This window comes from Aythya marila (genome assembly GCF_965140915.1).
Source record: "Aythya marila genome assembly, chromosome: 2".
Lineage (NCBI taxonomy): Eukaryota > Metazoa > Chordata > Aves > Anseriformes > Anatidae > Aythya > Aythya marila.
In genome coordinates, this window is record NC_139043.1 from 21,691,452 (window position 1) to 21,705,975 (window position 14,524).

The 14,524-nt window shown below is 42.2% G+C and overlaps 1 protein-coding gene across 3 annotated transcripts in view; it reads left to right on the forward strand.

The window, feature by feature from the left end:
• Positions 1 to 12,973, forward strand: part of ST8SIA6 (ST8 alpha-N-acetyl-neuraminide alpha-2,8-sialyltransferase 6) — a gene marked incomplete at its 5' end in the record, with an annotated part of 45,862 nt that extends 32,889 nt beyond the window's left edge. Inside the window, 3 exons of one of the 3 annotated variants that reach the window (XR_014317058.1) lie at positions 755 to 1,227; positions 5,749 to 5,818; positions 12,569 to 12,973. Coding sequence is in view for 2 of the 3 variants with exons in the window: in XM_082755162.1 (XP_082611288.1) it covers positions 755 to 1,223 (469 nt within the window). Of the gene's footprint in view, positions 1 to 754; positions 1,228 to 5,748; positions 6,976 to 12,568 lie in introns of those variants that run through there. The other 2 variants (XM_082755162.1, XM_082755161.1) reach the window with 2 other exon arrangements.
• Positions 12,974 to 14,524: the final 1,551 nt, after the last annotated feature.

The window sequence follows — 14,524 nt, forward strand, 5'->3', positions numbered from 1 at the left end:
TATTCGATATTTGGGAACACTGCATTATCCAACGGCGAGAAATAAGTTTCTTTGCTGGCTGTTGGGGAACTGAAGCAACTGAGTATAAATCCTCTTCATTTACGAAGTTAGACCTCTAAGTCTTTACAGAACCCCATGTGTGTTCCCTTTGTTGTCAAAGGAGACAGATATGCCTATATTTTCAGCTATTTTAAAAGCATATCACAAGCAGCTAAGACCCAGCAAAACTTGAGCACACACAAACCTTTAATGCTCCAAGACTGCCTACATGCATAATTGTATTTCCACAAAGGGCAGACAGCCAGGATTTGAAGAGGGGTTATTTTATGCATGTTGATGGCAGAAACATTTTTCACAAATACATGCAGTAGATACCATCGTGCCTGTATTCTTACACAGAGAAAGTATAAATACTATTTCTTTTTTCCATTCTCCTTTGAAATTTCTTGAATAAATCATTTCTATAAACAGGTCCTGGTCACATTAACAGTAAATTTGATTTTCTCCAGTAACTCCTGTGTTGCCAAATCAATCCTACGAAATGCACTTTTATTATACAATAAAGCCAGATTTTCATAACAGCACGTATGACGACATCTAACAGGTTGGTATAAATCTGCAATGTAGACAGGCTTAACTGGTGCAGCAGAGTTCACAGCTCATATATGCAAGTACTGTTGTACTGTCTTGTTCTGTAATGTATTTATGGCAGTACATTCCATTCACTCTTTTCCTAAAACGTTGTACTTGGCAGATACAACAAACTAAATGAAAAGAAGACAGAATTTGTGGAGAACATCGCGGTCTATGGAGATGCTTTCCTCTTATTACCAGCCTTTTCCTTCAGAAGCAACACAGCCACTTCTTTTAAAGTCTATCACACTCTGCAAGAGTTCAAAGCAACCCAAAGGGCAATATTTTTTCACCCCACCTATCTGAAAAGTCTTGCCCAGTTCTGGAGAACTAAGGGTGTGAAAGCCTATCGTTTGTCATCTGGTTTTATGATCACTAGTGCTGCTGTTGAGCTGTGTGAGAATGTGAAGCTTTATGGCTTCTGGCCTTTCTCAAAATCCACAGAGAAGATGCCAATCAGCCACCACTATTACGACAACCAGCTGCCTAAACCAGGTTTCCATGCAATGCCCAAAGAATACAACCAGATCCTTCAGCTTCATGGCAAAGGCATTTTGAAGTTGCAGTTTGGTAAATGTGAATCAGACTAAAAAGGTAGGTCACATTCTTACCACATAAAATGTCCTTATTTAAGCACTGAGTCAAAGGAAAACCTGTTTTGCAAACGGTTTGGGTCTATCCTTCCTTAAAGACACCTTACAGTCGTCCATGGATGCTGTGTTCATAAATAAGAGGAAGACTGGAATTTCCTGCATACATGTAATATATTGCAGAGTTGAGAAATGCTTCCTAATAGTGAACTTTAGATTATGAGCATAACTAAATACACATTGTCACCACAATTCACAGCCAATCAGTAGTGTCTCCTCATGTCAGATACATGTCTCCACCAACCTGTTTGGTTCGGTATCAGTGAACCAGCCTCTGTTGTGAATCGCTTTATTTAAGGCAGTCACATACAATACTCTACAAGAGAAGATGCCTAATCCAAACACAGCCTTCCCAGGTCTATACAGAGGACAAAATAAGGATTACAATGAAGGAGTAGCATGCATATGCACTCTGGTTCCCTCTTGTTAGGGAAGGAGATGTTGAGAGCAGTGTGCTGTCAGCCCTGGGCTGCAGAACAGCTTGTGGACAGCAGCGAAGAGGCTGCCATGCACTGTAGCAGATCCTGCTGAGCATTTTACCTTGAGGCAGCTCCAAATCTGGGAGTTATAAATATAGGATGAAGTGTCATTCCCTTTCTGTTCTTTCTAACTGTCCCATCCCCCTTGGACCTCTACCTTCTGTGTATTGCCTTAAAGAAATGCCGCACACAGTCTGGCCCCTGACCTTCAGCCAATTTACTGCATACAGATTACAGATGACTTTGAAAAGATTTGTCTGCATGTTTTCAATCTTAATTTGCCCTGTTGACAAAAGAAGACCCATTTGTACAGATACTTAGAATAGAACATAAAATCTCCCAATTTGGAAGGGACCCTAAAGGATCACCGAGTCCTACTCCTGACTCCACACAGCAAGGACCACCCAAAAACCGGACCGTATGTCTGAGAGTGTTGTCCAAACACTTCTTGAACTCTGGCAGGTGTGGGGCTGTGACCACTGCCCTGGACAGCCAGTGCCTGTACTTCTTCATCCTCTTAGCTAACTGAGAAATTCCCCAGCTCAGAATGCTGTTGTCAGATTTGCCTTCCATACAACCAAATTTTTTTTAACTTAACTTCTTTTTTTTTTTTTTTAACTTGAACCCAAGCTAATATAGCAGTAAGGAAACTGTACAGCAGAACTACCGCTGTATGCGATATGTTTTATTCGGAGTGATGTAATCTTACGACTGTATTTCTAATTAAATAAATTAAAGTAGCAGATTGCTTAAGCCAGAAATTTTAAGTTTGAAAGCTAAGGGCTTTCTTCTGACTAACTTATGAAATGTATTTTAAGGTACCCTTTGTGCTCTTTAGAAAATATGCTGTCCAAGATGCATTCACAGTTGGTTCATAGTCAGAGGCTGCTAAGTTTTAAGCTAACAGATAGCTAACACCAAGAAGGCACAATCTTATTCAATTTCTTCAAAGAAATAGAAAAACAAACTGCTTTCATGTATTATTAGCATAATATAAAGCAGGCTAGAAGGGACCTAGAAGCTGTCTAGTGAATCCATTCTCATTAGTAGCCCATGGCAGGAGGTTACCTAAAAGGAGGTGTGTGTGTATGCAGCTTCATGCTGCTAAGGTAAGCTTTTTCGCTTGTCAAAAGTTGCAGCATTATGTAGTTTAAGAAATACATAATGTATTTTTCGTAGTGGCCAAGCTGTTTATATTCCTGCATTGTATTTATTCTTCATACAGTATAAATCGTATAAATCGCTGGAGACATACCATGTAATTTTAATTGTAGTAACTACACCAGCTAAGAAAATGGAAGGCAGCTCCTTATGAATTTTTCATCTAGAGAAAAGCAGCTAGCAGCCACAAAAATGTTTAAGCATCTGTATTGGTTAATTAAATGCTGTCCACGCTTTGCAGGCTGAAAATGACTTCTGCAGCCAAATTTATGAAATAAACTGTAAAGGAAAAAAGCAACCAGAAGGATACGTTGTACTGCCCTAATTTTTTTCTCCACTACGTTAATCACTTCTATTTACAAAGAGAAAAGTTAGTCCCTAAAAAAAATAGAATTTAAATGCTTTTAGTATGAGCTACCATTCTGCTGCTATTATCAACTATTAGAGATAATTGAAATTCTCTAATGAGTATGTTTTGCCAGAGATGACCTTTTCTAAAAATTGAACAATCTCATTTCTCTTTTCAATTTCCCTTTAACGTTCTTCTCCCTGCTCCCCGCTCTTCCCTGTTAGCGGGTAGCTGAAGGTTCCCTATATCACCGGGTGTCCCCAAAAGTCTCCAGCAGAATTTCCCTCACACATTCCCGGAGCACAAGTCTGCTGCTCTAAACAAGAAGTGAGTGAAGCTGTTTTGTGTCCCAAGCAGGGAGCAGGTGCCGGAACACTACCGGAGAGCAGAGCATACCTGCATCCCAATGAACCATTTCAGCCCTGTCGCTCCTAAACGCCACCCTTGCCATTGCAGAGGTGAACTTTGTTGGGTAGAGGGGATTGTGAGTCCTGTAGATCATTGTGGAAACTCCATCAGCCTTACATTATCCACTCCTGCACCATTATGATTATACTTAACAGATATGCCCATCTTCACTAAAGCAGATGCCTACCTATCACACATGGTAAGCTGGGAAAGGAGACATCAGCAAAATCTCAAAATGTAATTAAAATAATGAACTTGATTATTTTGTATTAAATTATAAAATCATTTTTGCTGTGGCCCTGCAGCTGAAGGAAGTCTTGTTTGTTCACTGCTTTAACCTGATAAGCCTGAAGGGTGTGTTATTAGCTTCAAGTAAACATAGGCTCAAGGAGGGGAATTGGCCCGATTCCTATTTAAAAATAGAGAGAAAAATCTGATTAGAAAAATTGTGAGATGATAAATTAATCAGACTGGCAAAAAACCTGATTGCTCAGAAGCCTGGTTAAAATGCAAATACTGTCTGACCAAGGAACCATCAGTTTTTCCTCATGCTCGAAAGAGACAGCAGGGAAGGAGAGTATGTGTTGCTTTGACATACAGCACAGCAGCATTAAGCAGCTGCTCAGAGGAGTCAATCAACAGAAAAAAAAAACCCACAGCAAGTAAGAATGAAACTGAGACTCCCTGAGCCTGGGGAAGAGAACAGCGCTCAGTCGTCCAAGCAGAAGGCGCTGAGGGAGGAAAGGTTGAGCCGAGAGGAGCTGGAGGTTAGAGTAAGAACTGCTGAGTGAGTGCATGTTACCTGGAAAGTAAAAATTGGCTCTAGGCTTTTCCATTCCAAGCAGATGATTAAAAGCTGTCTATTTTTGACAGAGGGAGAAGCAGTGCAGCCTTCCAGTCCAGGTGGAGCTGGCTGGGCCGCATCAAGTAGAGCAGGGGGCTGCTGCCTCTTCATTTTCTTGTGATTCTCTTCCCATCAAAGCGAGTCATGTTGTTCCAAACTGCCAGCATGTGATGGGTTTTTAATACTGAAAGCTGCTGGAAATCCAAATAAGTTATAAATACTGCTACAAATGACCTATTTATAAATATAATTGTTATAAATAACCTATTTATAATGGTAGGATACCTACACGAGCTTAAATTCTACTGGAATTCTGTTATCCTTGTGGTGTCTCAGTGTAGCTGGAGCAATATGAGCTACATCACAATGTACTTCTAATTACTGTGAGGAAAATGATAGCACGTTTTGAAAATAAGGACCCCTTTGGATTCCTGTCAGGCAGCCGAATTTCAGCCTATCCTTGACTTGGGAAAATATTATCCAGCGTGAAATTATGAGATGTGTGCAATGTTGAAAGAAAGATCTTCTGCTTTAGTAGCCATGCGGTATAGCTGTGAAGTACACACTTGGCTCTTGTGTTCAGCCACTGAGCTAAGTTTAAGTGTTAAGAATAATGTCAGCAGTGAAACCAGTGGAGATAAGTTGCTTCTGTTCAGTTAAAACCCACCAGAATAGAAAAATTTAGGTTAAATCAGATTAGAATTTAAATTAGGTTTTAAATCAAATGAAAAAAAAAAATCTTTACAGATTTATGAGGGATTTGTTTTGTTTTTCCACAGCAGAACTAGCCTGTTGAAGAAACAGAATAATTTCATTCTCTAGCTATTGCAAAATATGATTAAGCTAATTTAATTCACCCATATTCAGATTTGCAGTGGATGTGTTTACGCCCAGCCTTGTTCGGCTTAGGAAGGCTGAAGAGGGCAGTACAGGTGGGGTAAGTGGGAGCAGTTTTGGGGGTATTAAAACGAAGCAGTCCCCCTTTACAGAGAGCAGATGCTCAGGCTAGGTCAGGCACTAAGAGCCCAGCTTACCCAGGAGAATTCTGTGAGCCTGTAGGACTGTATAATAAATGTCACCAACTTCCAGCTTGAAATAAGGCTGAAAAAGCACATGCAGGAGGTGAAATGCATACGCACAGAGGACCAAACTATCGGTTGATTTGGAATATAACAAGTGATTTTCCTACTGTACCAGTAACATGTTTTATTGTTTTAATTCCAGGGTGATGATGCTAAGGAGACAATTTGTGTATCTCAGCAGCTTGGTGTTGGATTTGATCCGATGTGATTTCGTGAGCATTAAACTGCATTATTACAATAGAGAAATATTTTACACTTAGGGAGAAAAGAAAGTGATTTTTCCACACATTGACTGCTACATTTCTGAATCTTGAGTAATCTTTTTTTTAATGCAAAATAGCATTTATCTGGTAAATTATGAAACTCCTTCCTATTGTTTTAATTGTAGCAAAGCACAATCTCAGGATGGTGGCAATATGTGACGTTCATCATGTTTTGCTTCTTAAAGCATTATTAAAATATTTTGATGTAAGATCTCCGATTTTGTTACTATCCCATAATACAGGCAACAGTCTCTGTATGGTAGCTCCGTGAGTTGGCAGTGAACACTTGCAATTAAGAACATGATCCTATAAAGGCTAGCATTTGTCTACATGACAAAGGTGATGAGAAGAGCAATGGTGGAGTACTTAATTCAGAGCTAAGTCAGTCTTAGTTTGTCCCTGGGAGCACAAATTTAAAAAGTTCCTCCGGTTAGAGATAGTCAAATAGTTTATGTGCTTTAATTTTGTGGCCAGTAGATAATGCTGTGGGTTTAATGGGATCGCTCATGTGAATTATGTTAATTTTGTGAACAACTGTGTGAAGGACCAGAGATGTGTAATTATTTTCAAACCCCTCTTCCTGCTCCTGTTCCTGTCTAAGGTCCAGCTCAGCTCCAAATGAGGACAATAAACCAGGTTTCATGCTGCAGTCCCCAGAGTCCTGCTAGGGCATGACTTTGCACACACTCCTGCAATCCCAGATCTCTATCTCTGCTGACACACGAGATGGACCTTTCACGAGAAAAATGTTCTGTACCAACCCCAGCAGTTTTCCTGTTTTTTTCCACCTAGCATAACACCTTTCTCTATGTGACCACAGATAAAGAAACTGCATTGAGCATTATTAGAAGAATGTTCCCTTTAGAGTCAACTCCTGTACCAGGACATATAAGAAAGAAAATTACGGTTATTTAATTCAAACCCCGTGCAGTTCTTGTGCTTAAAGTTTCCATATGGTCCAGTGGAGCAACATCCTGCGAAAAGCAAAAGTGAAATAAAGGATCACATTAACATTTATGGGCACTACAACAAGCAATTGTTTCCCTAGCTGTAGCAGCTTGTATATTTCTGCTTATATTTTTTACTGCAGTAAAAAAAAAAAAAAAAAAAAAAAAAAAAAAAAAAAAAAAGGAAGAGTTTCAGTGTTTTTTTTGAGACTCAATGATCAGTTCAAAGATAAAGTGTCCTTCCTATCCTTTTACAGTTGGATACCGTCAGGTATTTTCTTTACTAAAAAAAAAACTCATTTTACCACAGTAGCACTAAATCCCCAATCAACTGATAGTTTACAGAGCATTCAATTTTCCACTCATTGAGGATTATTTCTCTCCCCCACAAAACAAACAAACAAACAAACAAACAAAAAACTACTTAAATGTATTGAACCTTATAGAATATATTTTTAGGCTGATACCTTATCAGAGCATTTCTATATTGATGCAATATTTGAAAGCTTACCTTGCAGCAGTTTTATAATCACAGAAATAATCCTAAAAGCATTAGAATCAATCGTTATTGTTCCAGTTCTGCTAGCTGAGAAATATCCAGCATTTTGATCCATTTCCAAAAAAATGCTATCAGAATCTAATGGTACCCCACTAATACACAAGTGGACCTCTGAATATCAGTAGGGCTTTTAGCAGAAACAAAGATGTCATAATTGAGTCGCTGGTACAGCTGTGTTACCAGCTGGTGACTGAAAAAGGCGAGCACAAGGGTTTGATTCACTGTGATCTGTTACGGTTCCAGCACTACACGTCCACATTCTGTCCTCAGTAGCAGTTAAATTTGTGCCAGTTTCTGGCCACAGGCATCTGTCACTTGTGCAGAGAGCTGGCTGCTGTAAGACCTCGCATCCACTTTACAAGTGTGGTGGATGATTGCCTACTGCAAGACCCCAATTAAGAGGTAAAAGACAAATTTGCTCCATCCAAATTTGCTCCAAGACAAAATCTGGAGAAGACAAATAAAAGACCAGTTTTCTCCAAGAACTCCTCTTTGCCATAAATCACTCGTGTGGACTCTACCTGAGTGTTGGTAACTGGAGCTGTGCAAAGTGATGTGCTTTGCGTGATGCAAATAGACTTGGTTGAGAGCCACCTCGTATTTCCTCCAGGAGTCAAAGACATACCAGTGTTCAGGCATGGACTGTAGCTTACCCCCAGCTAGTGCAGAGCAATGAGATGATCTTGGCTGTGTAGCTTTTCCTCCTTCTTGCTGAGTTCTGTTCAGCCTGTGGATCATTATCTCAAAAGGCTCCACAGGTGATATTTATTCCCTCCCCTTATTTTCTTCCATCCTGGCTGGCTCCACCTCTGAGCACAGTGCAGGGAGAGATCAGTGTCATGTGTGCAACAGGGTTTGGGATTGGACTGTCCCTACAAAGAGTTTTGGGGTTGAAATTACTGTTCTGTTTCAAGGCAAGGAGGGTTTGCTACCACAGATGTACAGCTGGCCTCAGTCCTCGAGACTTTCTTGCCGCATTTACCAGTGCAGACCTTGTGCCCAGGTAAGAGCTCCATTTCCTTTGAGATCTGCTGGTTGACACCTGTAGCTGCATGGCATGAAATTTTTATGCAAGCTGTAAGCAGCACCTGTTAGAGCCCCGGTTTAGTCGTGTGGCTGTCGTGAGTGCAGCTAGGCAGTCGCAGTAGACCCCAGACCAGTCTCTATGGCCCTAGACTCTCCCTGCGCTTTGCATGGGAGTAGAAGCAGTACCCAGCATGGCAGGAGAGGGGCTGCAAGCCCACTCAGCCCTGTAGCCAGCATGAGTAAAGTGCAAAGCCTGGTTTTGTGGTTTTGTGTAAGTAGAGAAGTAGAGAAGCAACTTCCTGTGTTGGATAGCACCGTATTACCTGATGTCAGTGAATAAATGTGTGCTGTGTGCTATGACACACCACAGAGCTGAAGTTACCATGTGTCTGGGCTATTTCTATGCAGCTATGTTATTTATAACACACGTATATTAGTAACGAGAAAGTTTATTGGAATATATTTTAAGAGAATTGTAGCTGAAAAGAAGAAAACCGTTCTAGTTTCCTTGACAAAACAGGGCTAAACTGAAGGGTTTAATGGATCAGCACAAATGGGGGCAAAGTTCTGTAACACAGACAGACACTTTGACTTTTTAGTGCCTTCAGGGAAGTCTGCACTTGCCACTGACCTGAAGACCTGCTCCTTGATACTCTCAGAGCTCTCAGCCATTTATGTGGAGCACAAGACTGACAAGAAATGTGTGGAGGGATTGTTAACCTTTCCTACCCTTTCCTGCAAACACTCTTAACTCCCCCGCAGTATAAAAATGCAGTCTGTTAGACTCTAGATTAAGACATTATCTTTAATGTAGCTTTCTCAGGCTGTGCTCCAGACACGAGGCCATTACGTGATGTTGGTCGCATCCACTCCACATCACCGGAGCGCAGTGCTCGCCCTCGGTTTTGGTGCCGCTGCTGCTGCCATGTGCTTTGTGGCTGGTCCAGCTTAATTTGTGCAGAGGCCAGGCGAGCTAATAGCAGCATTTCTGGGTGGCAGAGTGCAGTCAGATTAATCAAGACTCACCGAATTACAGTCACTGTGGTAAAGGATGCTTTCTCTGACAGCTGAATAAATTATTTCTCGTTTAGTGCACATCTGTGCCAGGTTAACGATGAGTAAATGGATTTGGTACCTGGCTGGGAATGTTTATGATGCTTTTGCAAGACCAAGCCAAGTGCAGTTTTGATTAAGGACTCTTGACCAGAGGTTAGGAAGGGCCTCTCAGCTCCCTCTGCTTTGTATGAGGAGTAATCATTCCTCGGGTTTGTGGGCCTCCAGTGCTGTCACACGCTGCGGAGCGAATACAGAGATTAAATAGTTTTCTAAAGATAGAAGCCCTGACAATGTGCTAATACTTCCACTGTACCTTTGCAGGGGCTGACAGTGTCCTTGCACATGACTGGGTCACGGCATCCTTAGATTAAAGCCCGCTCGTCTCCTTTTGTTCCCTTTTCTCCTCCGAATCTTTAGTGCTGCATTTTCTTGTAGGATCCGGCGCTGCCCGGAGTTAGTTACTTCTTTTTCCTTGGGGGCGTTACGTGGTTCTGTTTGGTGTCTGTCACTGAGCCTGTGTGGCTGTGAATCAAATGCTGCTGTGCTTGCAACATAGTAAAACACACCTAAGATGGCTTGGTGTGCAGTCACCAGGAAGGCAGCAATGTTCACACTGAGGTGCTAAATTTGGGCTGTAGCTCCGCGGTGACTTCAGCTGTGGTGGCTGGCAGTGGGGTCGAGTCCCCTTCCTTCGTGCTGTCTGTGGTGCCTGTCTGCTCCCACACTGACCCATGCGGCACACCGAGATGGCAAAAATATAACGTGGCGCCAAAAGGAGAAAACTGGCTCATGCCAACAGAGCCAGGGGAATTTCAGCCACAGCAAAGGAGGGGTGAGACCAGGCAGGTGGGAATGTAGGGATGCAGCAATGCCCTTCTGGTATCTGATGGCTCTTGGATGGGCCCAGCTGCCTGACGAAGCCTACGTCAAGTTGGGGAGGTGACACCGCTGGGGACCTCAGGGGCAGGGCTGGGGCCCGTCTCTGCTCCCAGGGACAGGGGGGCTTGAGGGCTCTGGGTACCTGCACTTGTTGATTAGGGATATGGTTTAGTGGAGGACTTGTTAGTGTCAGGTCAGAGGTTGGGCTCGGTGATCTTGGAGGTCTCTTCCAACCTAGATGATTCCGTGATTCTGTGATTGTTGCTGCCCTTTTCTCCCTTTCCCAGTTCAGTCATTTTAACAAGCTGCCCACCGTCACTGGGTTCAGAAATGATAACTGTAAGTGAAGGCTTTGACTGGAAATAGTATTCTCACTTCACTGGTAAGCTTGCACAAACTTGCATGCAATTCAGCACACCTGGGCTCTCAGCCTCTGCTCAGCCCAGTGTCTCATACAACACCTGCAGAGAGCAGGGTGCTGTAGTACTTTGAAGCAGTAAACTTCTTCCACATGAGCTGGCTGGTTAGGTATACCTTAGCTGGAAGTATTGACAGCCAGGTAATCCTTTATCTTGCGATATTCCTGCAGCCAGTCTCTCTCTCCTCTCTGGGTCTGCTCGCCCAGAGTTGTGACAAAGGGTTGTGTTATTACCACGTCAAGCCTGGCTCTCTTAGTTTCAGATTCTCTCATTTTAGGCTGGAAAATCCTCCTTCTCCACATTTCTGGACAGCCAGAGTTTCACGGGCTGCTCTCTTGGGATACTCTGAAGGAATCATTTGAGGCTTTCAGCTACAGGGCACAATGAGTGGGCAAATTTATTACTGCTAAGCTTCGTTCTGGATCTTCATGAGGCTCATATTAAGTATTTCTTAATTGGCTCTAAATTACAATAATGTGTCAAGCAGAGCATTAGAAGATCTGCAGCATACCACTAAGCAGAGGAACTGGTGTGGTTATTTAGTGGTCTCTGTAACATCACCTTTCAGAGCAGCTTCCTGTCCCGTGGACCCCATCACGAGGGAAGTGAGCTAAAATTATTGTGATGTTTGAGAATTTACTGAATTAACGTCCTTTTGTGGGCGAGAAATAACTGCCCTTCAGTGGCCAGTGTTGGCAAATACCCATCTAAGGATGAAAACACTCTGAATGTGTTTCTTAATTCAAATAGTAGAACTGCTGGAACTTCTCTTTCCTTATTAAATCCAAGGAGGAATGGCATCCTCACATTGCCTTCCAGTAACTAGTCAAGCCTGTCTTTTGCTAAATTTTGAGGTAGCACCAGCAATACAGCGTGCCACATAAATTGCTGCACCTAGTGCTGTTTTGTCTTTTATTTCTCTCATCCTGCTTTTCTCCACAGCGGGAGACAGCTCAGAAAGCTGAGTAATGGAAGTATTTTCATCATCCCACCATCAATTCATGGTACTATGGCAAGAGGCTATCAGAATGAGTAATGCTAATGGTTGGGACGGGATATCCTAGTGTAAGACAAGATTACGGGTTTCTAATTCCTCACCATTCACTTTAGTCCTCGACAAGAGGAGATCCTTCACAGCAAGCCTGTGGTTCAGCAGCCTGCTAGGTTTCTCAGCTCTAGGCTTAGTGGTGAGGTGATTCCCTAAAAATCCTCTTTCTACTTCTTAGTGCATTTATTTTTAGAGCTTATGGTACAGAATCGGTCTTAGACTGTTGTGAAACTGAAGTGTAGTAGGTGAAATTTCTGCTTGTTTTATATGCACGTTTTATATAGCAGCTTCAGATGTGTTCTTTATGTTGATATTCGTAATGTTCTTTTCTTCAGGTATTGAATTAAAATTATTTTAAAATATTCATTGTGTTTTATTCTACCAGAGTAAGCTACAGGGAAAGTTGCATAATGCCACCTAAAATAACAGTGATACAACCCAAAGTCATTTCTGAGGGTATCTGACTGATTTCTAGAAGGGAATTTTGGGGACAGCTGCTTCATGGATTTGCCTTTCTAAGGCAGGGCTAAGAGGCCACCTCTGCTGCTGGTTTAGGTCAAGAAATACAAGAAAATAGATGGATGGAGAGGTTCTGCTTGGGACTTTTGCTAAGGGATGCCAAATGCACATTTTCTTCTTTTCAGAGACTGTTCCATTTGTCAAGATGTAATTTCACAAAGTTTCCCCAATAGCTTGTGCCCAGAGGTTTCATGATCTCTCCAAAGGTGCGTTGTGCTCACTTCTGGCCCTGTGTTCTCAATGCAGTGTGGTCCAAGCAGAGCTTTCCCGTCCCTGGAGCTGGTGTGGTTGTGTTCCGCGAGGGCCAAACTCTGCGTGAAGCTGCTCTGCAGCTGCTCTTTCCAAAAAGGTTCCCTCAAATTCTCTCAGTGCTGAACTTATTTATGTCTTCAGATGTGAACTCGATGTTGTCTGTCCGCACATGAGTAGCACGTGTGCAGCCTCCCATAGACGTGTCTGCGCAGGATTTAGGAGGAGGCAAGGAAAGCCCCTCAAGCGTGTGTGTGCTTTTATTACAGAAAACCGAGATGAAGTTGTATTGTTGAGTCATCTGTTAGCTGACCTAATTTATACTTTGTTTTCATGTTTTAAGTGCCTAATGATTTTTTGTCAAGGAGGCAATGGTTTCTGTTACACTGCATACTTAGAATTCTGCACTTGTTACCTGTTCTGTAATAGAACATTTTTTTTTGTGGTTTCTGTTTGGAAATAAAGACTTATTAGCCATAATTGTGATTTATTTTCTTGTTTAATTCCTGAGCCTTAGCAATTAAAAAGACATCTTCTGAGGCACAGCAGTGTAGACAATGCATTAGTCTGATTTCTCCACAGCAGTGTTAGCCACTGTTAGTACAAATATGAACAGTTCATTAAAAATGAACAGGGAAGAAAGCAAGCTGTGCTTGAAAACAGGTATGGGCTGTGCATTGGTGCCTCCATAAAGATATATACCTTAAATAATTCTTTCATGTCATTTCATTTCTCCATTCCTGTATGGCAACACAGTTCTCCATCTGCTTTTGTTAATTCTATCGACTTGAAATATGTTTTTTATTTCAGCAAATGAATCGAAGAAAAATCAATCAAGAAAAGGAACCAAACAAGAAACAAAACACGTTGCATTTTTTTCTCTAAAAAGTAGCTATACGGTTTGAAAAATATCTCTAAAAAGAACCAAGCAATTTGAAACATGTTAAAACCAATCATGTGAAAGTTTTTCATAGAAAATACTGACCATGAGTACATGTCTAGTGGACACATACCTGGTGGACCTCAAGGACACAAGACATAGGACACGTACACAGATACTTGTAGTAGGTGCGCTTCAAACATGAATTTCAGAGAAAGAATTTCCCCTCATTGCATTTACTTCTCCCTTTGGGACAAAAGAAGGCCATCTAGCTTCTGTGCTGCTTGCTGTGACTTCTCCAAATAGAAGCTGGCTGTCTCATCAAATCAGGGTAAATGTGTACGTGCAGCTGTTTTGTGACGGGGACTATTATCCTTTAGGGCCCTCTAGGGACTGAACTGCAATTGCCAATTTGTATTGAAGCCAGAAGAGAGGATGAGAACTGAAAGGTTTCGTTGGACCTCAGAGACCACGAAGTGGCTTCTGCCCAATGATGAGGATCTGGGTGGTTGTCCCCTCTCCCTTTCCCATAGAGTGTCAGTCTTTCAGGAACAAAGGGTTTCTTTTGTTTGCTATGCTAACAGCTGGAATTGCATATGTGAGTGATACAGATGCAAATGTGTCCTCATAAATTGAGCTGTTGCTGAAGCAGAAGTGCAACTTCTGCTGTGGAAGGAAAGTGTCTTAAGATGAGCGTAGGCATCTCAAACATTTAGCCGATGAGCAGATAATTGGTGAAAGAGCAGCACTGCCTGGTGATCAGGATTGCTTGTCCAGGTACCGAATAAGTGAGCAGTGCCCCAAACAGAGCATTGCCTCCTCCTCAACCCCTGCTTGAAAGGGAGCAGTCTGGAAAAGGCTGGCTGGGAAAGGTGAGGGTGGGAGGGATGCGGCTGTGTTTCCCTGTCAAACAGCTGTAGTGCCTCTGGATCATGGCAAGCAGAAACCATCCTATGGACAGAACCTCTCACGTGAAGGCTCTTCTGCGACGGGGAACACGTGGTCACTGGTGGTAGAAGGACTCAAAAGGATTTTTTCTCGGAGCAGCAAGACTGGTCAAGACCAGGTTAGGT